At 44.0% G+C, this 26,767-nt stretch overlaps 1 protein-coding gene across 4 annotated transcripts in view; it reads right to left on the bottom strand.

Annotated features, from left to right (window-relative positions):
* Positions 1 to 7,243, bottom strand: part of KCTD1 (potassium channel tetramerization domain containing 1) — a 67,999-nt gene extending 60,756 nt beyond the window's left edge. The window contains exon 1 of one of the 4 annotated variants that reach the window (XM_053961576.1): positions 6,857 to 7,243. In XM_053961576.1, the coding sequence (XP_053817551.1) occupies positions 6,857 to 6,922 (66 nt within the window). In that variant the 5' untranslated portion in view covers positions 6,923 to 7,243. Of the gene's footprint in view, positions 1 to 4,295; positions 6,148 to 6,377; positions 6,566 to 6,763; positions 6,786 to 6,856 lie in introns of those variants that run through there. The other 3 variants (XM_053961601.1, XM_053961592.1, XM_053961568.1) reach the window with 3 other exon arrangements.
* Positions 7,244 to 26,767: the final 19,524 nt, after the last annotated feature.

The raw sequence follows: 26,767 nt of genomic DNA on the forward strand, positions 1-26,767 counted from the left end.
AATCTTCCTTGTTAAAAACAACCTGTAAGTAACAAAGTAACAAACAGAACCCTCAAAGGTAGATACAGTTTCTTATACCATTGATTAAACTTTCTTTAACCCTTACCTTCTACGATTTTAACCTCAGTGCTCCTCTTAAAAAAGACACCTAGCAAATTGTGGATTTTCTTGTATCCTGGGATAATCCAGTAATCAAAGAGACGAGCACTAACTGCGCAGTAGGGCAGCCAGCACTAACCTCTGAAACCTGATCAATAGTAGTACTGTCGCAAGAACTAACAAGGTATTTAGCAGTCATCAGCCTTAATAGCCACTGTACTTCAAGCCCTTAAGATAGGGATATTGCTGCATCTATTACCCTGGTAGAAATAAAGCCTAGCATCTTTACACCACTATCCTAAGCATCCTTCCCTGAAGCTACCTGATGAGTTCTCCTGCCCTGCATACTGGGAAAGCACCTACCAACGATTCTGGTCAGAGTACTAGAGATACTTGTACAAAATACAAGTCTTTTTTGTGGCCATTTAAGGAATGTGCAGGATATTCCCAGATCAGATTCTTATCCACTTCCTCCAAAATCCAAGACTAAAAAGGGTTAGACTTGTTAGCTACTTTTAATTTGCTCCTGGTTGTGCCTACTGCCTACTCATATTCCTCATTTGCTATTGTTCTGTCTTCTTTTGCAAAACCTGCACCCAGAACTAGATTTCTGGTTTGGGTCAAAGTAAGCCCTTTAAAGAGAATGTAAGGCAATGAAAAGTCATGTGAAAAGGCATCAGAAAGGGCAACTCTGAATTTAAAGCAGAAGGAAAAAAAAAAAAAAAAAAGGCATTTCAAGATTGCCCAAAATAGCTTTGACAAATGCACATGGCTCAGGTTTTTAATCTAATCAAGCTTTTGGTAGATATCTTAATAGCTAATAAATTCTTCACAAACGGTCCAGAGAAACACAACAGTTACAGTTACAAATGTAACCAAAGCATTTGCAAGTAACAGGCAACTCTCCTCCCCCATGGCAGAAGCCAAACTATTTTCCTACACCTCTTTTTGGGTATTACTACTGTAGGAAGTTCAGCATGAACCAGATCTATAAAACCCAAAAGCTACCACCACATTGTAACATCAAAAGTTCAAGCTTTAGCTATTGTTCATCTTTCAGCAACATGGGAGATGAACAACAGCCAAATTACATCACTCTGTCATCAACTTGAACTAAAGTATTGCTGTCAGTGGCATGAAAATTGCTACACTTCAGAGCAAATACGGACTGAAAAGAAAGTTGTGCCATGATGGCAATGCTGTATGCTTAAAATACACTATAAATGCTGCTCTTAAGGCTAAAACCTAAAGCAATAGTTGGATCAAGATGAACATTTAATGTACCTTTCCTGAGCTCTGGAGGAGGCTCCTACAAACTCAGTGTTGAAAAGACAATCTGGGGCTAAACGAAAAATGGGAGCTACAACACAAAAGCATAAAATTAACATTCTTGCTCAGATAGTCAATGCAAATTGAAGACACCCCATTTAGTACTTTCATGTTCCACACTTTGCTAAATGCTATAAAAAAAAGAAAACCAAAACTCACAGTATAAAGAATAAATGCTAAGAAACACACACATTATGCCACCACTTTTTCACCAGAGTATTGCACAAATCCATGAGTTCTGCACAATCTGTCCCCTGGAAGACTTATTACAAAGACAACCAATAAACCACAAACTTATGACCTTCATGTTTTCAAGGAATCAGTAATATTTGTCAACAGTGGAATTTAGTGGCATGGTACTTGATGAGATATATTCAGTAAAAAGGCTTAGGAACTCCTTGTTTATAATTAAGCAATAACGATTGAGGGCCAGGGCATTTCCTGGGGATTAATGACTGGGATGGGAGAGCCAATGGCTTGAGGCAATGCCTTGGGCCATTAACCCCAGCCAGTCATTAATTTCCCCAGGAAATGCCCTGGACCTCGATTAGTGTAAGTATCATAAAAGGTAGCTAGAAAGAAAAAGTTTAGCATTAACAGTCTCCCAAGGAAATCAATTCCACAGCCAGTATTTTTTCATTTTGTCACATCCCAGAACTGCATAAGTTAAAAATGACACAAGAAAAATTGGTGATGAAAATGGGAAAAAAAAAAAAAAAGAGAGAGACACTTTTTTTTCTATTAAAGATTTAAATTAATGAGGTTTGTAGTAACAGCAAGATTCAGCTACAAAAGCGAGTGGGCACCTTGTTTAACTCATGAAATTATGAATGGAGGTGAACAATTCCATATAATTACTGAAAAAACTCACATTGTCTAGTTCTAGTACCCTTGGAGATTGCTCATTTTCTTTCTTGATACACTTATGAAGACAGCAGATGCCTGTGTACTCTATTTTAGCTATTTCTCCCTTTCTCCCCACAGCCTTTCTCTCTCAGTTAATGAGAATTACAGTGCCAAATGCTTCCCGTAGGAAGCTCAGCTTTGCAACAAACACTACGGCAGCTGGATTTCTCCTCACCTAAGCTTCATGCAAGTGTGAAGGGATTTGTGGTAGAGATAGAGTTCTTTAGTCTGACAACTGAAAGTACCAAGACACCTCATTTAAAAGGTTAAAGACACACACTCCCTGACCACTTACTGCTCTGCCCAGTTCCCTTTTCCCCTTCCCAGATGAATGTGCAGTGCTCCTCTTAAAAAGCTGAACTGTGGCCGAAGTTTCAAAATTACTTTCAAGATCATTAAAGATCAAGGGGAAGAGGAATCTAGGGTTAAATACAGCGAGGAGCATTAGCTTTTACCTGAAATAATGAGCTAGAACAAAAACATTATCTGCACATAATCAAGCCTCTAAGCCATTCAGAGACACCAGATACACACAGCAGGGGATCAAGCTACAGTACTCCACTGAAGTGGTCCAAAAAAAGCCTCCCTGGAAGAAAGGAGAGGTCACAGGTATCTTAAACATAGATGCTTATGCAGGCATTCACTGGGAGCTCTGCCCTCCCCCTCCCCACCCCAATTAGCCTTCGGGCTGGTTGATTAGTAGGCAAACTCTTTGAAAGGGTCAGTCTGTCCAGAACTGGTATTTCCACTCGGGAAACAGCTCAGGCATGTCATATACCTGTGCTTGCCCAGCGCCGCGCTCCCTGGCTGACAGCTGCGATCCCTGTTATTACTTGACACAAGAATGTCAGAGGGGTTTTGTAATCACGTAGGGCAGCCAGCAGTAAAGTTCTTGCCTGAAACGCGGTATTTTATGGGGCACAACGTAACTGCATACGCTTTACAGATTTAGTTAGAATGGCTTCCAAACTTCAAACCAATTGCGGAGGTGCAGTGAGTCTTTAATTGAAGTAATTTAGCTCCGTCGCTCAAACACCCGAGAGGAAAGTACTTTTGGAGGGGATGGGGAGCAGGCACCAGCACGCGCTGGCACACAGCAGAGGGGGCTCTGCAAGGCACACATTAAGGCACAGCTCAGCAGCGTTTCCGACAACACCGTTTTACCTTAACGAAACACATCTAATGAATTTGGGCTCATTCCACAGCTAAGCTGCACCTAAACCCGTTTAATTGTGCTCTTACTGTATATTTCACCACTATGGTAACTAATGCAACTAAAGCCAATTTGCCTTAAAAAAAAAAAAAAAAAAGAAAAAAAAAAGGATCACTGCCAGGAAACAGAGCTATTTTAAATAAACAAATACAAGATGAATGCAATTGCCATATTAACCCTCTTGTTAACTTCTGAAGTTTAAAATTACACCCTCATTACTAGTGTGTAATTGAGTATTCTCCCGGCTGTTTCTTGCATTTGAGGTTATTCAAATAGTTCATTAGCACATCAAGAACACCACACACACTAATGATACCTGATGCCCCTATCTACTATTCTGGCCGGACTTTCATAAGTCACCTCCAGCAAAAAGAGAAATAGAAGAGGGGGGAAAAGAAATAAAAAGAAGGAAAAGGGGAGCCCATAGGGCTGAGCTGTCAGTGCTGCCGCGGAGGGGGAGCATGGCAGCACCCAGGCACCATTCAAGTCCAACACTCAGGCACACAGTGAGTGGCCATTGGACCAGTGGCAGGGCCTGAAGAGACTGGTGGGGCAAATAAGTTGGATAACTTGCATCTGGGCTCTTTGGGTGCCTGAAGAGTGAGCGTGACCCAAGAGCCACCTCAATGCTGGCCGTGTGCCTCAGTGCCCAGCCTTGGGGGAAGAAAGGAGCGGGGCAGTGCAGACTATGTGGGGCAGGGTGAAGGGTTGCCACTTTTTTTTTTTTCCTTTTTCTTTTTCCGGTTACCTGTGTGGGGGAAACAATAGCAGGTGAAACTACTGTGGGTGAGGTGGTGCTTCTGTGCCCATTTGCTTCGGGGAGGAGGTGAGGCAAGGGGTCATGTTTCACTGAGACCACCACCACGGCGGGCGCAGCGGCATCCAGGGGCTCAGCGGGGCGGCGGCAGAGTCTTTTGGGGGAGGCAGAGGGCCCACATGCATCGCCGCCGGCCGCAGCCCCTGCCGGGAACACTGCCTCGTAGAGCGCCCGCTTGGCCGGGGCCACTGCGGCCGCTTCTGCTTTCACCGGCGCAGCGTCGCCGTCTTTGGGCAGCACATAGGGGTTGGCAGCAGGTGGCCGCGGCCGAGGTCCACCATTGAGGGCGGCAGGGGTGTAGCAGCCCCCGCCAGCGGGGTGGTGGAGGAGGTGGTGGTGGTGGGGAGGGGGGTGGTGGTGGTGGGGTGGCTGCAGTCCTCCCAGCTTGGTGCCAATGCCAGCGATACTGTTGAGGGTGGCAATGGAGACGGCACCGATGCAGTGGTTGGTGTAGGTCTTGGAGAGCTTGGCCGCCTTGGAGAGCATCTGCATGCGGGTACCCAGGAGGTTCTTCCCGATGGCCTTGTTCTCGTACCAGGTGATGTCACCCTCGCTGCAGTGGTCCCGCGGGCGCTGGAAGAAGGCCTTGCAGAGGGGGTTGCGCTTGGAGAGGTACTTGACAAAGCTGGCATAGGGGCAGAACTCTGTGCCAGTCTCATACATACGAGGCAGGTTCTCCTCGTCGCTGCTCTCCGCCCGCTTCTTGCTCCAGGAGGATGAGCGCGACTTGTGGTAGGGCCCCAGCGCCTTGAAGTAGACGAACTTGCGTCCATCCTCATCCACGGCCAGCCCAAATGAGTCCTCCTCCAGCTCCCGCTGGTTCTCCCGGCCCCGAGTGCAGAAGTACATGCAGGTCTCAAACCAGACCTTGTTGAGGAGCCCGAAGGGGCTCTGGGTGCTGAACACGCTGCACGTGTAGAGCTTGCGGAGGTCGGCGCGGGTGATGGCCTGCTTCTGCACCACCGGCCCGGCGCCCTGCTCCTCCAGCTTGCGGATGACAGCGGCCAGGGTGAGGTTGGCGGCGCGGAGCTCGGGGTCCTTGGTGAGGTCGAGGGTGCGGCAGTAGGGCGGCTCGTTGAGGTAGCGGTTGAGGGAGCTGCGGATGCTGATGAGGGAGGACTTGGAGTAGAGCTGCCCGCTCTTGGAGCGCGCCTCGGCGTAGAAGGAGCGCAGGACCCGGCAGAGCGCCCCCTTGTCCATGGTCTCGAAGTCGGGGCTCTGCGCCTTCTCGCTCAGGTACTCGCGGAAGATGCGCACGGCGTAGCGGGTGGCCAGCCGCGTGTTCTCGCTCAGCCGCGCCCGCTCCGGCCGCTGCAGCAGCAGGGCCGCCTCCAGCTCCGCGTCCTCCGCCGCCCCCCCGGGGCCGCCGCCGCCGCCGCCCCCCGGGGCAGCCGCCGCGGCGCCCCCCGGGGCAGCCCCGACGCCGCTGCTGCCGCCGCCCGGCGTACGGCCCGGGGCGGGCGGCAGCGGCTCCGTCTCCTCCTCGCCGTCCCACTCCAGACCCATCTCCTCTTCCTCCTCCTCCTCGTCCAGCAGCAGCCCCCCATCGGCTCCGTCCTCCTCCTCCTCGTCCCCCGTTATCTGCACCTCCTGGATCTCATCCTCCTCCTCGCCCTCCTCCTCCTCGCCGGCGCTGCAGTAGCGGTGCGGGCGGGGGGCGACGCCGCGGCCGGACGGCCGGTCCCCCGCATTGTTCCCGCCGCCTCCGCCGCGTCCGCCGCCCCCTCCGCCGCCGCCGCTCCACTCTCCGCCGCCGCCGCCGCTGCCAGGCATTCTCGCCATATTGCCGTCTCCCTGCCAGTCCTCGGGCAGGGCGCATGCGCTATATTGGACCGCAGCGCTGGAGCGCTTTTGTGTTTTAATGACCTTCAGCTACCGGGAGGCAAAGCCGGGCTCTTAAAGGGGCCGCGCTCCCACTGGCGGCGGCGGGGAAGGGGCGGGAGAGGTTGGGATGGATGGGGAGGAGGCTGAGTCGCGCTGAGGGGGTACCGCGGGGAAGGAAGCGGTACTTACCGCGCCCGCCGCTCACCTCGGGTCCGTCCCGTCGAGCAACGCTGATGGGCGCCGGGCGCGGGGGGGAGCCGCCGGGCAGGTGCGCCCCGGCCCGGAGGTTCTCCCGGTGGCGCCCGTCCCACCTCCCCATCCCCGAAAAAGAAAGCACTCCGCGTGTGGAGCGGCTCTTTCGGTAGGGACGGACCGCCACCGAGCTGCTACGACGCCTCGCACCTCCTCATTCCACAGTAACTTAAACACAGACCAAAAGGAAAAAAAAAAAAAAAAAAAAACAAAAAAAAAAACCGCAAAGCGAAGAAAAGAAAAACCGAAGAAAAACCCAAACAAAACCCAAACCCCCCCACACAAAAGACTCGGGCTGCGCTTGTCCGCAGCACGGCTCAGACCTCGATAGGATGCTGCCGGGGAGCGGGCGGAGGACCCGGCCCCGTTCCCCGCCTGCCGTGCTGCCGCGACATCGCCTGCCGCCGACCTCGCACCTTTAATCGGGCGCCCGGATTTCGGTCGAGGGGCTCGGGAGGAGACGGACGCTCGGGGCATTGCATCCGTGCGACTTGGAGTCCGCCCGGGAACAGCCAGTTGGTAGCCGCGGCGCTCGCTTGGCTTGCGGGAGCCCCGGCGAGGCTGGCTGCGGAGAGGGAGCAATAAGGACTCGGGGGCTGACGGGCGCTCCGGGCCGCCCTCTTGCTCGCTGGGGCTGCAGACCTTAGGGCAGCCGGAGGGGCCTCGCCCCCCCCGTGCCGCCGCTGCCTCCCATCGCGCCCGCGTTCTTCCTCTGCTACCCTCTTCCGCGACGGAGCAAAACCCGAGGGGACTCCCGCAACTGCGCCGGGGTGCGGAGCCGCCGGACCCAATAAGGCCAGACCCAATAAAGCCACTTTGCGGGTGTTTTCGCAGAGGGGAGCCCCGGAGCGGCGCAGCGCGGGCGGGGGGCGCGGAGCCCCGGCTCAGCCCTGCCCCCGCCGGCCCGCGCCCCCCGCCCCGTGCGCGTCCGCGGGGCGCTCCGTCTCCCGCCCCGCTCTGCCCCGGGAAGGCGGCTGGCTGCACGCTGCCTTCCTTACCCTTCCTTCCCGGGAAGGGTCCTTGGCCGGGCTGGGCTCGGGCACGAACGAGGGCATAAGCCTACGGCCGCGCACCGCGGGGAGAGGGAGCCTGTCCCACTCGGGACGGGAGAGGACGAAGTGGATCCCCGATGGAAGCACCCCCGCTGTCCAAACCAAACTATCCCACAGAACTCCCCGTACTATTTAGCCGAGCCATTTCTTTTATTCGGTACGATGAAATAAATATTCATTACGACTGCTGGCTACACCTGAAATTATAGCCCTAATTGCAGAGCTGTTGGCCTGAGTTACCACATTTGCTGCTTACTCATCCGTAAGAGTTGCTCAGCGCCGGGCCCCAACCATGGTGGTTCGCTTTGGGGGGGCTCGGTGCCCGCGGGTGCTGGGCGGTGCCGAGCTCCGTGGCCGCTCCCCTGGGGCAGAGACCGACGGCCACGGACGGGGCGGCCCGGACAGCCCCAGCTCCCGCCGTCCGGGGAAACGTGGGATGCCAAGGAAGGGATGTGCAAATTGTTGAGCAAATTAGGCCAATTCGAAATAAATAAGCACTGCGGGAAGAGAGCCTGCCACTCCCGGGAAATAAGTGAAGAGAAACTCGGCACTGTTATATTGATGTAAGCCTGGAGTAATTACACGAAGGTCAAAGTTGTTGCACGCGCTACAGAAGTTGTGCTCACTCTGTAGTTTGAGAGCGGATTACGTTCCCTCTTAGGTTGATGGCACATATATAAAATTCTGCATTTTTTTTTTTCTTTGCACGTAAGAGGATATAAATAAGGGGGCTTTTTTTCCCTTGTCATATTTTATCTGTAACCTAATCCTAAAACAAAGTCTCAAAGACCGTCCACATGAGATGGACCAAATGCTGAAACAGACAGCTAAAAGAAACAATACCTTGTTGTGTTTAAAAGCTGAATGCCCCAGACAAGCTCCTTATAGGGGCTATTACAACCCACCCTAGAACACAGAGAACTGCAGGGCTTGCAGCATAAACTTTTTTTAGATTATTTTTCTTTATTGTTCCCGTAAATGCAAAAAATTACATGATCGGCATTGACCTTTGATTCTGGCTTATGATCGTGGAAGCCACTTTTTTTTAAGGCCTTTTCAGAGCCATATGAGTGCAAAAGGTAATTGAATATTTTTTTAACTTTAAAAAAGATGAACACCAGGTTGACAGCTTCTGTACTTGGATGTTCATTTAATCACCATTTTCTGATTACAGGAGGTGAACTATGTTGACAGACTTGCAGATGAATATGCAGCCCAGTATACGAATAATAAGTATAAAGGACATAAAGAACTTGCAGTGAGGTTGGAGGGGAAAAATGTATACAGAGCTTCCGTATTACACACATCAACTGGAAGCACCTCAGCAGCCGGGGGGGATTTAGAGAGTAGCAAGAGAGGTGTTCAGAGTGCTGCAGGTGCCCATAACTGGGAAGACACATGCATAAGTTATATACCTGTATAATCTATATGCATATAGGTGAGTTAATCATATACATATATGTTAACTTACCTATGTTCCTAAAAATAGCATTTAGACTAGTCAGTTGTATTCCAGAAGTTTAAATCCTATTGTTCAAGCTCTCCAGTTAGATAAGGTAATCAAACTGCATTCCAAAACTGACAGATTGCACAAGGTTGTCTAATGTGAGCTGGCATATAACATTAAACTTACATCCACTCCACCCTCCACGTCACTAATCAGAGGTTTATCCTGCTGAGAGCTCTGTGCAGGCAGAGACAGCATTCTACATTCTCCCCTAGGACTCAAGGTTTGAGGCTGATTATCAAATAGGTCCTGTTCGCACTTGGAGAATACATTTTATTACTGCTGTCAGTAAAGAAGATGTGATACCCACAGAACACTAATAATGGACTGCCCTCACGAAGAATTATCCTTAGGAGTACTTGGAGATCAGTTCATATACCACAGAATGAGCATGCCAGTTTAAAAACCAAAACAACCTCCTCCATGAGTCAGTTGGTTTATAATAAAGGTAGTGCTTGTTACCACATTAGCAAATAGTTTCAGGTCTTTCTTCACTTCTTTTTTAAGCTACTCTTGCCCCTGGCCGTGCTCCTGGCAAACAGAGAGCTTGCTAGAGCTGTGCTCTTTGACAATCGGCTATTGTGCTGAAGCTTTCCACAGCCCAATTCTCCTTCAGACTAACAAAATCTGCTTCTCCTGCGGCCTCTGTAAGTGGTTATTTCATTACAGCTACCTAAACCTTCATGCTTTGGTGAGTCTTGGTAGGTGTTACATCATGAGGCTTTACGAGGAACTAAACTGGAATACCCCAAAAGCCAACAATCAAAGAAAAAACATTGCATCTGTTCGTTTCTTAGGATCCTGTCTAGGCATCTAGAAAAGTTTATTTTTAAAACACTGCTTAAAACAAGCTTGTGGGTTAACCCTAATGCTGGCCAGCAGGCATTTTTTAAAGAAAAGAACTTTCTCTCCACATACACTTTTACTGTTAGTTTATACAATAAACATTTTCTTTAAATGTCGTAATATGTTTTCTAAACACAAGATGTTTTCACTGTAGGGGCAGGCTATCTGGAAATTGGTATGAGAAATCCATATTGACACTACAGAACTAGAAGGCAAGTAACACTTGGGACTCTTGGAAAATTCACTTAGGGAAAAAGCATGTCCTAGAAATCCTTCTCCCACCCAGAAACATGCGGTTTTGAGATAAGCTTTTTTAGCATTTCAGAACTGTCACTTCAAATGCTAATTCCGTTTTTATTTTACTCTTTTATTTTTGAATATGATATTTCTAGTTGTTTCATTACTTCTTCATACTATGGACAGCTAATGCTAACATGTAGTGTGCTACAACAGATTTTAAATCTCCTTTATTTTAATTTTTTCTCCTTTTTTTTAGCATTTCCCATCTGCGTGGCAATGAAACAGCTTCATATAACTCAACAAAGGAGACATTGATTTAGTAAAGTGAGGATGTATCCATCAGCACTAAGTTGCAGCTGTTCTTAATGGATTTTAAAATACAAAAGCTATTTCACCTCTTAGATTGTCATATTATGAAATGTTAGTAGTAGTTGTGCATATCAAAGCACAGCTACCAGCCAAACCTTGTGAAACGTGAAGGCAGCATCAAGCCAGCCCCCTTGTAAAGTTCCCCGATGCCAATCGAAAGCCTCTTTCCCCAGAACGCTCTTTTTTTCCCCCCTGCAGGTATTTGCCGTTACCCTCTCACTGCTTTTTTTTTTTTAATCCTTTTACAAAAGCAATATTTCTGCTACTGAGGCCACAATTTGTTTCCCAATTGCTTTGTTTTCAAAATAAACCAGAGAAAACCCAAGCCATTATCTTTGTAAGAATGCATACATTCAGTGCTTGGCGAACTAAAAGGCAAGACTTTGCAAATCACCTTTATTTTCAGTGTCAAGCAGCTGGAGCACGTTTGCTTCCAAAAATATGGAAGAGCTATGTTGTCAGACAGCTTGGAGAGAGGCAGGTAATAAATTACATTGTGCTGCATAAAGGTTTTAATGGTCTTTTAAAATGTGCTGGAAGTAAGTTTCCAGAAGATATATTAATGCTTTTATTTAGCTGTATTTCAGTTCGTGTTTGTCTTTGCTTCTCTGGTGTTGAGGGCACATGAAACAAATTGGCCAGTCTGTGTGGCACAGTGGTAGCTGGTTAAAGTTGCTCTCGTGGTTGTCTGATCATTTCTATGAACTACGGACACCAGGCAACCTGGTGTGTTAGTGGCACAAAGTTTGCTCTCCATGGAGGCAGAAAGAGCCCTTTCTATCCAGGCTGATAATTAGTTAGTTTTTATTCCTTCTCAACTGAGTCCATACATTCCACGTGAAGGTGAGGGAAATTTAGAAGGATCAAGCCAGTAACTCAAGAAAGGGAGCTCCAAAGAGAGAGATCCCTGTGAAACCAGAAAGCTTGCCAATGTTGTAGGTCTAAGTACAAGTTTTTACTTCATACAGTGTTTTATGTAATAGAGCAAAACTTTATGCTGAATTGGATATGGAGTTCTCTTTTGTGATCATAATCCTCCAGTAAAAGTTTATTTTGAACCATGAGTTCTAGCTGGAAGTCACACTGGGCTGGATGAAGTCTAGAAATGCAGGGAGGGACAACTGGTTATATGATAATAAGGTCTGGCTAAGAAAACTCCTTAAACATTCCTTTAAGAAAAAAGGAAAAAAAAAAAAAAAAAACCCAAAACAAAGCCCAAATCCAAATAAGAATGTAATAACATGAGACTGTGAAGAAGTGCACTTTCCAACTTGTTTCTGTACCATATGTATTTTATCTTGGTTCCTTTTACCATCCCCATTGCATGACCCAAAGTTTCTGTGCTGCCATAAGGTGTGCTGAGCACTGATTCCCACACAGGGCCAGAGGTAGAGCTTTACACCCCATGCAACTTATTCATACCAGGCTTTGCTCAGAGCATGGGGTCCTCAAGAGACAGGACAGCTGGCCTACAGCCCAGCATGGAAAAGGGAATCTTCTCTTGACCGTCAACTGGTGGCTTTAAAGTCTCTTTATACCATGAATTCACTGTCAATATACTTTTGTTTTGACTTAGTGAGTGAATTAAACTGATTATTCCCCTTTTCCACCAGTATTATGTCTGTGTCATCATGAATTTGGAAATTCCCTTTCAGGTATTTATGTAGCAAAAACCCCAGTACCAATGGTCTGTCTTCTTGGATTTTCTCTTCTCAATTGAGTTATCTCAGCTGGGTTGACACAAACCCAATTTAAGCAACTTTAGAATTGTGTGAGTTCAAAGGAAGCCCACAGAGGGTGTAAACACACTGTTAAACACTGTCAGAGCCCTGCTCAGGCTGTCACCCGGACCCACCTTTCTGTTGCTGTTGAATTTTAAGTTACACTAACTTGTAAAGCAGCATTCAAGTAGAAGCGAATAAACTCATAGGTCATATGAAAGAAAAGTGCTGGGATAAAAAAAGTATTGCAATGTTTACTGCCAGACCCCATCACCTCCTTTATCAGCATGGTTTAATTCATACCAAGAAAAAAATGGTAGAAAATGTGGCAGAATATTAAAAAATAAGGGAATTCCTTTATGCAAAAACACTTTCATTAACTAAATGTTCCTAGTGTATCTGTCTTCAAATGAAACTGGGGGAAAAGCCTCAGGATACTGTCAGGACTTTCATTTGAGGTTTAAAGCTAGAGGCCATAAAGGACCTTTCAGGTCTCTTTGCAGTTTGCACCTGCATTTTGCTGCATTTTAAGTTATAGAGAGTAAAGCCTGGAAAAGTAGAAAACCTGAAATGATTCAGAGAAAACAAAAAGAAAATTGATAAAGTTTAGTGAAAAAGGCTGGATGTATTGGATGCACCTCTCTTTTTCCAGTATCAGGTAATAAAAGAGATGAAAAATACCTTCTAGCATCTGGTAAGCATCAGTATTTTGTAAAAGTTTGGCATTACAAACACCCCAACAAACCACTTCTGCAACTGCTGAGAATGCTTAACTGCAAAGCTTTTTTGTCCAGCCCTGAATTGTACCGTGCTTAGAATAGCCTTGCTTTTTCTATCTATGAAAGGTTAAGCTGGGCTTGAATCAAAGTTTTCTTATTTGAAGATCAAGACTAAAACTTGATTTCTTTTTACAGAACAAAAGGTATCATCAAATAAATTAAAATAATCTAAAACATCCTAGAGCTGAGACTTTGCACATTCATGAATTATACAACTACAAGGAGGTAGTTATTTGCTAGTAAATACCCTGCTTTTAGTAGAAATAAGCATTGTTAAAATAGGCAAGAGAAAAATTACAAGCTCCTCCTTTGCCTTGGACAAAACAAGGTCACATTTGCAATTTGCAGTGCTTGATCTCTCCCTTAGCAATCTTGGCAAAGGTTTATCAAGTTATTCTGAGTAATTTTCTTCAAGTTATGAGTGTGTCACTTGGTCTGTTATGGACCTGTTCCTTCAGTTTACTCTGCTGTTTACCTGTGAATTGTCACACTTGTTCTTGCAGATCAGTGTCAAAAGAAAAAGAAATAAAGCAGTGTTTAAAATCAAAGCTTCAGTGTGGAAGGATATAAAGTGTGAAATCCAGACCCATTGCTTTCATTCTGGCTTTAGTGATCATAGAAACCTGCTGTAGGGCAGGACTAATCTGCCAGAAAATTATTATTGAGCCCTGGTAACTCAGATATATGTGCAGACTTGAAAACGTTGTTCTTTGTGCCAACTCCAGGTCCTACAAGAACCTCACACGGTATCCTCCACCTGGCTCAGAAATATCGTAATGAGGAGGAAGTTTGTTAATTCCCAAGCAGCTGTGAACAATTTAATCTCTTTGCAAACAGCCCAGCATTCTATTCCAATTGGGAGTTTCTTAGAGGATGGAGAGTTTGAAGAGCTGGTGAGAGATAATAGAGTCTTTCTTTCAAGGCCATTCCTATGGATTTGGCCTCAACAGTAGCATCTTGATGACAGGGTTGCCAAATCTCAGAGCTTCACGATACTTGGTTGGAGTTTCCTCCTCCATATGCTGGAACTGAGAGGTTTAAAATTATTCTTTGGCAGGCAACTTTGAAAGCTTGAATTACTTCTCTGTAAATACTTGGAAATCAGGAGGTGAGCCAGAGTTTTGCAATTTTAGGAAGAAGAAATCCCTGTAATTTTAAGATATGATTAAGATTTTATTCTGAACGCTGGTGGTGGTTGGAACTCCTGGGATTTCCCAGATAAAATTGCCTCTGAGAACTGAGCTGATAACTTGAATTGGTTTTCTGGACAAGTCTCTAAATTACTGACTTCTTTGCCTCACATAATTTCTTAATCAAAAAAATCACCATCCAAATCCTACACACAAGCCATTTTTGCTACCTCTTTGGCAATATGTGTAGAAGAGTCAGAATCACAAAGAACTACTTCACGAAATTCATACTCAGATTTCTTAGAGTTCTCAGAACCAAGAACTTTTTTGTTCTGATTATCAGAAGGTCTCTGCACTCAAAAATGGTTGTATAGGTATTTAAGCCAGCTGTACTTTTAAACAGGCTTGCACCTGATACGGTTTCCATGGGAGCTGCTTGGTCCTTAGCCATATATTGCAAACATGGCTGCTTATGTAGATAATTAAATTAGAGTTAGTGAACACAGTGTTCTTCTGAACAGCTGACCTTCCGTCTTTCTGGCACACGGTAGCAGAGTGAAGGGAAATACATTCTTTCTATGGTTTACATTTTCTGTACCACATTTTTCTTTTCCTTAAGACTAGCTAGATGCGACTTTCTGGATACTTTACCAAAATCTCCTACTATTGCACTCTATTTTCACCTGTTACCCTTGGATTGCTCTGCACAACTCCAGACACAGCATTTAATCATCTTAGTTCCTCTATTTTCACTGGAGTTCCCAAATTTTCAAGCTTTTATTTTGTCCAGCAAGATATATTGGGCTTGGCTTACATGAAAATGTTTAATAATATTATCTAAGAAATAGTTTTATTCAATCAGAAAGTAGTGGAGCTTAAGTACTTAGGAATGTCAGTCATATCTAAAGTGTAGAGGCAGAATTATAGGAGCTTTGTTTGTAAAGCTAAATGGATCAAAGTATCTGGAACAATTTTTAATTTTTTTGGGGCAGGCACTGTATTTCAAAGGAAGTTGTAGATTAATTTTGTTAACCCATTGCTTCAAATGAGTTTGTCAGATCCCAAATAAGATTTTGGCTACTAAATTCCAGTTTGGCCATTAGTTTCACCACCCAGGCTAATTAAGGATGGGTAGAGAGAACCCCACATGCAGCTGAAAAATTAGAGTAGAAAGTAGAAAAAAAAAAAAAAAACTAGAAAAATCCTGATGTCCTACTGAGGTCACCAGTACTAATTAGCATCCACAGACAGGAAATCTGTTTGAACCTGCTTGCTTTGCTTCCTGGCTTTGATCACATCCAAACTCATACAGGAAAATTATTCTGAAGCTATATCATGCCAGAAGCATGTGGTGGGATGCTCATGGGCCAGCCTGTCCACCCAGGACTTTTATAATCATTCTCACTTACTGGGGTTGCTGAAATTTTGTTGTACGGAGGATACAAACCCAGAGGCCTTTTGGCTGCTCAACAGAATGAGTTTGACCCTTGCAGGGGTACCTGTCTTCCTGGCTCTTAAGCTCTATGAAGTCCAAGAAGCCTGGTACTATTCTAGGAAGTCATGTTGAGAATTCCAGCTCTCTGCAGTAGTACCAGACACACACAGAGAAGCCACAAACCGTCTCCACATTGGGGAATTTTGCCAGATCTTCATTTCTTTATACTTTCTGTCCATGAACTCTGAGGTTTCATGAAGCTTCTCCCTAAGTACCATGGACAAATGCCACTACCTCCCTTCTCTGTGCTGCTCAAAAGCCCATCTGAGGTATAGGCTGCTGAAATCTGGTTTTGTTCATGCTCTCTGAAGGACTGCTCCATCTCTTAAGCTTTCTCAAGAGCTGGGTGACTGCTGACAAAACAACAAATATACATAAGTCCAATACTTTTTCAGTATTTTTGGTTAAATTAGTGGAGTAATATCTGAAAGTTTATAGTGTTTTATCTGCTGGTCAACAGAACAATTTTGAAATTAAGAAATAAGAAAAGTTTGCACGATTTAAAAGCTTCAGAGAAGTAAAGCAACATTTTCCAGCATAATTTGAACTGTGCTGTTTGTATTAGGCAAAAACTCCTCCACACAATACATCAGAAATAATATATTTTTTCATGAAAGGTGGCAAATATTGGTGGCAAACTACAGTAGTAGTTTCTCAAAGTTCTATGCATAAATGATTATTTTAATAGGCAGTACCAAGCTATCACTTGCCTGTATGAAAATTTATCCTTCGTTTTAACCTCAGAGAGAGAATCGTTCCTCTCAATTTCTTCTGCTTTGCAGAAAGGCCATGAAACAAACAGGAAATGTTGTGAATGTTCTACAACTTCAACTGGAATAAAAAAAAATAAACCAAAGCAAAAAAAAAAAAAAAACCACTTCAGCTGAAAACCAACTAATATAAATAAGGAAACAATCAAAAACAGTTAATAAAACTTCTGGCTTTGATGACACAACTGTTTTACACAGTGCTAAAAGAGTGTATCTCTCAAGTGTGTGTACAATGTTGCCAAATCACAGAATTGTATGCAGAAATGGGCAGGGATTTAATTGTATTGGCATAACCAGTTTGAAGACACTTGGCTGGATAATGAAGACCAAACTTCTATCATGTGAAAATTACCTATTGCTATAAAGCACCTATTACCTAATCCTGCAAAGTACTTCAAGAAACACTCCAAAAGCAAGAAAAGAGAATCTAAGACCACTGGTTGCATCTGTCTCTTTGCATCCAGCCATGAAGAACATCCTTCTGTTCTGGGCTGACACTGCCTGGGTTGACTCTGTTGAATCTGCCAACAGAATAAGGCTTAGCAAATAGACTGGGGAAAGGAGAATTCTGTCTCAGCTGTTTGCAGTCATCTGAGAGCTTCTGGTGATCCATGCCACTCTGTTTGTCCTTGCTGCAAAATGCATACACCTTGGGGGAAAATATTAGTAATCTGGGCACAAGAGTAAAAACTTTCCGGTAGAATAATCTGAATCAGATATTTGGCTTGGTTTCCTCATGGAAGAAATAGAAAGTCCCCTTGCTCTGTGAAATCAAACATCATTCAGCTGACTATTATATTTTTAAAGGACATTCTCAGTAAACTGCAAGGATGCCAAGACTGCTGCTGTGCCTTAATGATATATGTGAGACCTTAATGTTGATACAGAGCTCAGGGTCATGAAGATTTTCTAAGAGAGAGCAAGAACTCTAGAAAATCTACCATCACATTAGCAAGATTAGTAGTGTTGAGGGGAACTCTTCTTGGACTCATGATAACCAGTCTGACCCATTATAACTTAAAAGTCATAACAGAGAGAAGTAAAATTTCACCATGGACATTCCTCTTGAGTAAAGACCTCCCCCTTCCAAAAAAAAAAAAACAATCAAACACCACAGAAATCCACACCAAACAGATGGCTCTTTCCTCCATTAGCATCCTGTCTTGCTCCTTTTGAACCACTACCACTGCTGTATCAGAGAAGATTTGATACTGGGATATCATATACCCAGCCCAGGTATATCCCAGATTTGATACTGGGATATACTTGGGCTGGGTTAACCAAGATGGAACAACAGTGAACAACAGGAAAAGGTGGGGGGCTGGAGTTGCACGACAAAAGGACATTAAATAGTTCTGAAATTAATCTTACTCAGGTTGTGCTTTTCTTTAACAATCCCTGTGTACCCTCTAAGTTTGTTGGCAGTTAGCCAAACCTTTAGAACCCTGAAGCCATCCTATTGTCAAATTGTCTACATTCTCCGAAATTTTGCTGAGAGGAGGATTTAACAGAGGAAGATGTGGTCTTGTTGCCTGCAGTTCTTCCCATCAGCAGACCCAGTGGATAGAAAGAGTCACTGTAGGAGCATTCCTGTAGCCCTGGTCCATTTATGTTCCTTTGGCACATGCAGGCATATTCATGAGCTCTATATCCAAACAGGTAAATTATTCTCAGCAACACAACTAAATTTGAGCTCTTGTCCTAGAAAAGGGCAGTAGTGGACAAGGTTCAGGGCAAGAGCATATTTGACACAGAAAAGGGAGGGGACACATGTAAAAGAGACATAAAAGGATGCTGCAGAACCATATTTCCTTCATCCCACAGCTGACAAGAGGTGGGATTTGCCTCTTTTCCCTCGCAGCAGTGACTCTGCCTTGGTGAAGGCAGCAGCAGGAGCAAGTCTCATTTTCTAGGACTCTGTCACAGATGACGTAGACTTGGGACCAGAGCTGATTTGTTCCTCTAGGCAATCTGCCCTCAGCAGCTTCTATGTTGCTAGAACCTCAGGTCAGCTCTGTTCAAAACCTCCAGCAACCTTCTCTGAAGACAAACTCCTGCAGTCACAGATGAAGCCTAAGTAAATTTGCTGTGCCTGCAGAGGCAAGAGAGGATTTCTCCTGGGATACCTGTTAAGGACTCCAAACAGTGGTGCCAAGCAGCACATATCTTGCAGTTACCTTCATCAGACAGGACCACTTTGCCCCAAAGGTGGCTGAAAATGAACAAAAAGTTGTGTTTTAAGCTACACCAAGGGTTCTCTCATTTGCCATTTTCACAACTCTCAAAGGGGTACAAAATGTAATAGTTTGTTTTTGTTCACTCCCATTGAAAGAAACTAGAAGTTTAATTTTGATGCCACTGTCAACAGTCCAGTCTTGAGCTGGTGAATCTGGCTGATAATTATCCTTGACCTGGGACTCTTCTTTCTTATTCTTCTAAGATAAACTCCTCTGTTTTTCCCCTCTTCCTTGTGCATCATGGCCAGGTAACTGAAATGCTACACATCAGTCTCAGCTTGGACAGTGCTTCCCCTCCTCATTCATCCTCCACTCTCTCCAAATCATGTCATACTTTCTCCTATGCCCTTTCCTTCACCACCTGTTCTTCCTTTGGGAATGAGCAGAATTACATATCCATCTGCCTTAACTGTCTCCTACATTTCTGCTAGGAGAGATTGGAAAGATGAAAGACAGGGAAAAGTGGTGCAGAAAATACACTGAACTGATATGTGAAGCTACACTGAACATACAATCTCCTCCTTCTGCTTTATCTCTTCTCCTTTGCAATCCTGTGGAAAACAGGAGGAAAAAAAAAAAAAAAACACCGCATGGCTGTCAGCTTCAAAGCAGGAGAAAAGAAAAACCCCTTCCTCTCTGAGTGATAACACTGTGATTACATCTCATGATAGATGACTTCCCACACTTCTCTGAGAGAATCCCTGGCTGCTCTCTTGTTCCTATGGGCCCACACAAACAGCTGAACAAACAGCAGTAATATCTGTGGGAAAGACAGGATGATTCTACCCCTTTCTCCAAGTTTCTTCATTTTCCTATAACCCTGCCTGCCTCCTCAGGAGGTTCCAGCTCCTCACCTTGGCACATGGTGGCCAGCAATTGTGATGCTCTACTCAAGGTGGCACCAAGCACTGCAGTCCTGCCAGGACTGGTGTCCCTAGCCATGCGGGGGGGGAATCTCTCTGCTTTCAGCCACGTGTCCTTGCTGGTGTTTGGGTAAAACAGTGCCCAGCTCTTGCTAATCTCTAGTATTCATGATGACATGATCTTCCAAAACAAAGCATGAAGAAAGAGATGAAACCTGGATTATTTTATTAGCAGTGTGTTTGGGAGTAGTCACTTAACTTCTGGGTTTGAGTTTTCAGACTGCAATAATTTTCAAGTCCTGTTCTACCTTTCCTGTCTCTTACTGCCTTATCCGTTTATCCTCCACCTCAAACATAAAGGCTAAGAATCTTTCATCCCAAACATAAAGGATGATTGTTTTTCCCCTTTTAAATCCAGGAATGTCTTTAATCCTGGATGTTAGACAATGGGACACATACTAGGAGGTGAGAGGAGAGGCTTGGCAACACAAGAGAGAATGCACTAAACTAGTTATTTATTTTTCCAATCATTAAACTCCACACCCTAGAGTTACTGGTCTTTATGGCAGCCTGGTCAAATAGAAAAAGACACAGAAGGGCAGAGGAGAAAGGTCCTGTTTCCAAACTGATGCATGGACAAGGTGCCAAATGATTGCATTTCATTTATTTGCCACAAACTGGGTTAGCTTTGAGCTTGAAGGAGAGAGAATAGCAGGCTGTTAAGTACTGCTTCTGGGTCTGGCATCAACTTTTCTGTTGCCATAATGAGTCAGACATCAGAGGCAATACACATGAAAGGATGCAGGCCAATGCCTAGGCAAACAGAAGTGGGAAAGCAGAACTGAAAATTAAGTGCACGTGTCAGAGAAGAAGGACTCCATTGTCACAAAACTTTTGAAATTATAACCTCAATTTCCTTTATTTCATCAAATATATTCACTTTGAAATAAACCCACTACCACCACCACCACCACCAATACAAAAACCCCTCTAGAATTCTGGGCAAAGTTAATCTGCCAGAGGCAGAGTTTGTTCTATTAATGGCCATTTGCCATGTACCAATGCCACAGTCCCCAAATGCTCTTGCACATTTCCCATCAGGCAAGCACACACACGATTAAGAACATTTGAGCAGTCATCCTTAGAACTGTGAAAAACATTAATCCTTAAATGAAGGGAAATCAGTCTTCTGAGCCACAGAAACCATGGCCTCAGATGCTCCTTCCCTTTGCCTTTAGCGAGGGCTCCTGAAGGGATGTTGGATGATTAGGGGTAGATAACTGGCTGTGGCAACAGGCTATGGGATGGGAAGTGCATTCATGGAAAACATTTCAAACTCTAATTTGCACCCTTACTTGGGGGCTTCACTGGGAATTCAGAGCAGTCCAGACATATATTTGGCACTTTTCAGCTGTCAAGTAACTCTCTCAATTGCTCTCTTACGCCTCACATTTTCATTGTCTTTTCTTCCTCCTTTCTTTTTCAGACAATCCCTTCTTCTCTGACTCCTCTTTCAATGTGTATCATCATTACCTAGAGAGTTGATATGCATTGCTTGGTGCTCTTCTTTACTATTCCTTGTTTTCTCCAATACTTTATCAAACATAATTGTCACAAAGAAAATATTTATTCCAAGAAGTTTCAGTGATCTGCTAATCAGCTAGTACAAAATATTCAACTAGAAAACTCCAGAAGATCTCCCATGTCCCTTCCTGTCCTCCGTTACTAGCCTTCCATTACTATATCAGGGCTTGTCTGTTGACAGTTTTAATAATGTGATTGATTAGTGGGGAAGTTTTCATTTTATTTTGACCAACAATTGTACTAATAGAGTCTCATCACTGTTAGTACAGTTGCATTGATGTGAAGATACAAGTGGGCATCACCTCCTTGATCTTGGTTAGATCACAGAAACTGCTTTCCATCTTGAGAGTCAGAGCTGCAAAATTTTGTCTTACAAAATTATGTGACATAAAAAACCTCTACTAAAGCACACAGAATTCAATAACCGTGTATATAACCCTCTGGTACCTCCATTGCTACAGTGTTAGATGGTGTTGATGCAACACAAGCCAAAATGGTGAGGTCACTGCTCCAATAGGAACACAGTAATGAGGTCCAATATCCACGAAGAACTTGCACTCACATGTTATTGTTCTGGAGTCGGTTAATGATTAACATGGATTAGCTCCTTGTGCCTTATGGACATAGTATCAGGGTTTCTCAAAAACGTAGGGATACACAGAGACACTGTAGGGATATTGGAATAGATTCTATTCTTTAGTGTTGGAAGACAAAGATCTTACAGAACATTAAAAACATGTTGAATGCCTGACTCTGCTGCCAAGAATCAGCCACCATTTTACATGTACTGCCTTGGTATTTCAGGCCATGCCCGCCTTGTGTGATCCCACGCATGTGCTGAAAATAAAGGGAACGTGATAAGGCAGCAGAAACATGATTAAGCTTTGATCTGAAAAGGGATCCTGACTCTCTTATGCTACTGAGAGTTTGTGGACACCAAAGAGAATACGGTAAGTTTGCTCAGCAAAGTAGAGGTGTGACATTAATACAAGTTACCCAACACTAGAGCCTTCCATACAGCCACAGCAAAAATAAATCTGTTTCCCCACTAATTGGCTTAAAGCCAGCATAGCTATGTTGCTTCTCCTACTGCCACATTTTCTTTTGCACTTAATGATCTAATCACATCCTCCTTTTTCTACAGGGCCTTTGCCTCATTCAGTGCCCAGGATGGATGCGACTCATTGAATAGGCATCTGTAGTCCGACAGTTTGTCTCAGATTTGCCTGGAGCTGAAGATACATCCTTTGATTATATCCCTGGCTCTGCTGCAAAGTTTCTGTGTTAGACTACTGGACTAGTAACTTAAACCAAACAAAGTGGGTATGAAAACCCTCTTCTTTTTTTGCTGTGGGTGTCTGACTGTAATGACTTGAGATATCATTTGTGAAAAAGCTAAGTGCTCATTACATACAACTGGGGCAGAATGCTGTAAAATGCTAAATACTCTGAAAAAGAGAAACACTCAGAGGTTGAAAATTAAAATTAGTAAGACAGTGTCATCCATGATCTCCCTGGACTCCCTTTCCTGTATCCAAAATACTTCTTCCAGCATAGGGACAGTGTGACAAAAACACATACATGTCTGGGAAATGGCAATTTTGAGGTTTCAAATCCCCATTAGAACAAAAGGAAAACCATTCTCAGGTCTGAAGGGTGGACCTCTGTCTCATACAGGTTCCAGGTGTTTAGGCTCTCCTATGTAATTGCTCAAATCAGCAGACTTTTGGTACTTCTAGATCATTTGTCCACTCAGTTGAACCAAGAAGGCTTTGCCCTTCATGATTTAATCAAAACCGAAAAATTTCAGCAAAAAACTTCAGTTTTGACAGATCTTTTCTTGTAAGACAGTTGTTTGGTAGACATTTCCTGTCTGAACTGCCGAGACTATGGCAGAGCTCTGGGATGAGTGTGCCAGTCCCACTGTACAAGTTTTTGTTTGCAAGAGTGTTGCTCTGGGAGAAGTCAAACTAGGCTTGCAAAGGCATGTCTGGAGTTCATCTGAACTCTTCTGTAACAGCTACAGAGGCTCCACAGTTCCAGGGGAGCTCTCCTGGCCCAGGTCATCATGCCATGCTACACACTCAGAAAGTGACCAATTTCCTTGATAAGTCCAGTAACTCTGGGCCTCCATCAAACCTTCAGGTTTTCCCAGAAGGCTACACTGCTTTAGGCTTAAAGTAATCAATGGATACAACATTATATAAACCATTTGAATGAAGCTAGCACCTATGTAAATGTCAAAGCTTCATACCTTCTTCACGTACATACATCCCTGACAACACCACATCTGAATCTCTTCATCTTCAAGGAGAAGACTTAAAGTGTCTCTGAAGAGACATCACCTGTCCTTCAGGGCTGATGTCAAAGGGCAGCAAGGAGCATCCTAAATAGCCTTATTTACTAGGCACTACAAAAGCAGGTGTAATCAAAGCTGTTCCAAGGAAAAGAGACACTCATCTCATCTCTCTTGGACTCCAGCCAGGAATTTCTGTATCCTTTTCCAGCAAACCTTCCCACTTTTAGAAGACAACAAAATTAGGCAAGACTACTAAAAGAGATGGAAAGACTTCAGGAGGCTGTGGCAGCAACTACAGCCTTTGCTGTCTGGGTTCTGTGCACATCACCTCTAACAAGGATCAGTGCAACCTGGCATTTCAATGATATTACTGTGGGAGCAGTTCTTTCCTGCAGCATGCTAGAGCTTCTTGTGCAGCATCAAATTTGGGATCATTTTGACATCTGGTCTGTGGCACTCATCCATCTGTTGTAACTGAGTAGCTGTTGGGTGGGGTTGACAGGAGAGACTTGTTTAAGTGCTTGTTTTCATTCTGTAGAGGAATGGCAGAGCCAGTTCAGTAATTAATTAAATACTCATCTTTAAAAAAAAAAAAAAAGTGTGTGCTAATATTTTAAAGAAATGGTGAATAAGGCAGCTGGCACTTCTCACTGCTGAAATGTGGGGACATTGTTCCCATTTCTGCTTGGTTCCATTTGTTTTAGAATGCCTTCCTCATTGGGCTGGCACTCTGGTTTCTATTCCTGACTCAGCCAATTGCCTCCTGGCTGAATTTGGATAGGTCACTCCATTTTTTGTGCAGCAGTTTCCCCTCTTAAAAATGCATCCAAAATAAAACACCTCTTTTTTATAGACTTTGAAATCTGCTGATAAAAAATGCAACAGTATAGGTGGCCAATATCATTACTACCATTATATTAATTTGTGGCTTTTCTATTCAAATAATCATCATTTTTACAATGACTTTGCTGTCATCTGCTCATAGCAAAAGAAAGGATCTGAGCACAGTGAAAACAAATCCACAACTTCTATGGTTGACTCTTTGTGTCTTTTGGAAACTTGTTTCTCTAATTTCACTCAGAACAGAGCACTAATGTACATCTCCTTGTTTAACTGTCTGCTCATCATCTTCCCACCATTTACAAATGCATGGTGCACCGAGCAACCATGTCCTTCCCTGTGAGTGTCTAGGGAATGTTCCACCTGCTCTGTTGTAACTTCTGGACAGACCTTGGTATACATTTCTTTGCCTTAGGACAGGGACTCCTGCTGTTCTGTTTGCCAGGCTACTGGGTCATTTAGCAATGAGTTTTACCCTGCTCTGTGATCAGTTTATGGATTGAAGAAGTTATTGATAACACTTGAAAATGCCTTCAGTAGAACATCTAGTTGCAAAGGTACTAGATAACCAAGGAAATAGGGGAGCTCTCTATGCATAGCTAAATATAGTAACTCTTGTCCAGCATGTCTAATCCTGTGAGGTTCTGACCACCTCCAAGAAACCCTGGCACAGGCAGGATGCTTGGAGCAGCTTGCAAATTGCTATTTTGTGACTGGCAGATATGAATGCCATATCCATTAATCCCAGAATATACATAAAGATGTGCACTGAGCTGTGGAGATGACACAGTCTGTGCTTGTGAATGGAAAAGTGTGAGATGTGGCTTTTCACTTTCCTCCTTCCCTTTCTCCTGTACACACAGCAAAAGGTGTTAGCCTAGGAGTCTCTTTTGCACCTAAGATTATCAGTCCTGTCATAAAAAACAAAAGTAAAATCCTGGGCTTTCAAATGTAGTTTCTTCTAAAATACTGTTAGAGAACATCAGAAGCATCCACTGGGGACACCAATTAAGAAGAACAAAATGCAATCTTCTTGTTGTTTTGTTTTGTGGTTGTTTTGTTTTGTTTTAAATAATAAAAAAATCAGTGTTGTAATATCACCCTGAAGGTATCTACCATTTTACCTATCTACCATTACTAGAGTAATATTACTCTTTGCCAGGGAAAGGTGGAGGAATTAAATGGGTTTTATTTGTAGATCAGGTTAGGCAGAGAGGTTTCATATGATTATTTCTTAGCTTGCAGACTAAAGCATGTACTGTATGTTGGAACTAAATTCCATTTCTCTGCTGTGATTTGAGTCATAAGTTTCTTCTCTATATTATTTCCCTCTCTGTAATTTCCTCTAGTGATTCCTGGACCCTGAAGTGCCACTAGCTGCAAAATTACAGATAGGAGTATTTTGAACTTCAGTCATTCCCAAGAAATTCATAATCCTGACATCCCACAAATACTGTATTTGGTGTGAGATGAAAGGAACTTATTCACTGCTTTAATCATGTCCTATTCATTTCTATAAATGAAGATTTCTCTTTATTCAAGCATCTCTCCATTTCTTTCTTGCCCACTCCAGGTCTGGCAAAATTTCAAATAACTCATAACAAACTGAACACTTTTTGCAGCAGAACATGATCACTGCAGGAGTAAGGGACTGAAAATGCATAACAGCAGTGAAAGGAACCTTTGGATTACAAAATTTAGTAATTTTTATAGGAAAAAAGTGTGAAGGCTCCAGTACAGTTCTCCTTAAAACTGGATCACAGCTTTGTTGTAAGGCACTAAGTCCCATTTTTTGTACAGTCTTCTCTTCTGTCTCTCTCCCCTAAAGACCAACTCCGGGTGAACCTCACTGTGCCAGTCCATGCTGAGTTGAATGATATTTGCTGTCAGTTATAGAATCTTCAAATCACAGAATAGTGTGAGTTGGAAGAGACCATTAAAGGTCATCTAGTCCATCCTGCACCAGGGAGTTTCCATTTAGTTATCAAAATATAATTCCTCTTATCAGCTTTAGACTTTCTGGCTTTATGTTTCCTTTTGCATTTCTGATCTTTGTGAGATCATTGCCCTGGCTGGCTCACTATGCAAAAGCAGGGAAATAAACATGGAAATAGGCAGGAGTGATGCTGCAGCCAGTTCTGGCCAAGAATTTACAAAAGCTGGGTCTTCCAGCAATAACACTGGGTTTTTTTTTTTACAAACTAACACTGCTACACAAAAAAATTCCTAATATTGTGGCAGAGCAAAATGAAAGGTTGAATTTATTTTCCCAACTGTATTGATTATATAATTTACTTCTATGATATGCTCCATCTCCTCTCTTCGCAAACCAGCTCTTTTGGTACATTCTGGGTCTGTTCTGTGTTTAACTCTTGTTCAACAGGGCAACCAGACCAGTTCACTTGGGTGAGGAGCCTGGCTGCATTAAGGGAGTTTAAGGGAGTTCCTCTCACTGCTCTCCAGGTTTTGGTGCTGCCTGGAGCCTCTCCAGCTTTGCCTTCAGGTGACTGAGCACCAGTCTGCTCCTTCCACTGCTGCTCTGCTCTAACATGACAAAGAAAATAAGAGGGTTTAAGAGGTTTTTCATAACCTGAG

This window comes from Vidua chalybeata, chromosome 1, assembly GCF_026979565.1.
Source record: "Vidua chalybeata isolate OUT-0048 chromosome 1, bVidCha1 merged haplotype, whole genome shotgun sequence".
Classification (NCBI taxonomy): Eukaryota; Metazoa; Chordata; class Aves; order Passeriformes; family Viduidae; genus Vidua; species Vidua chalybeata.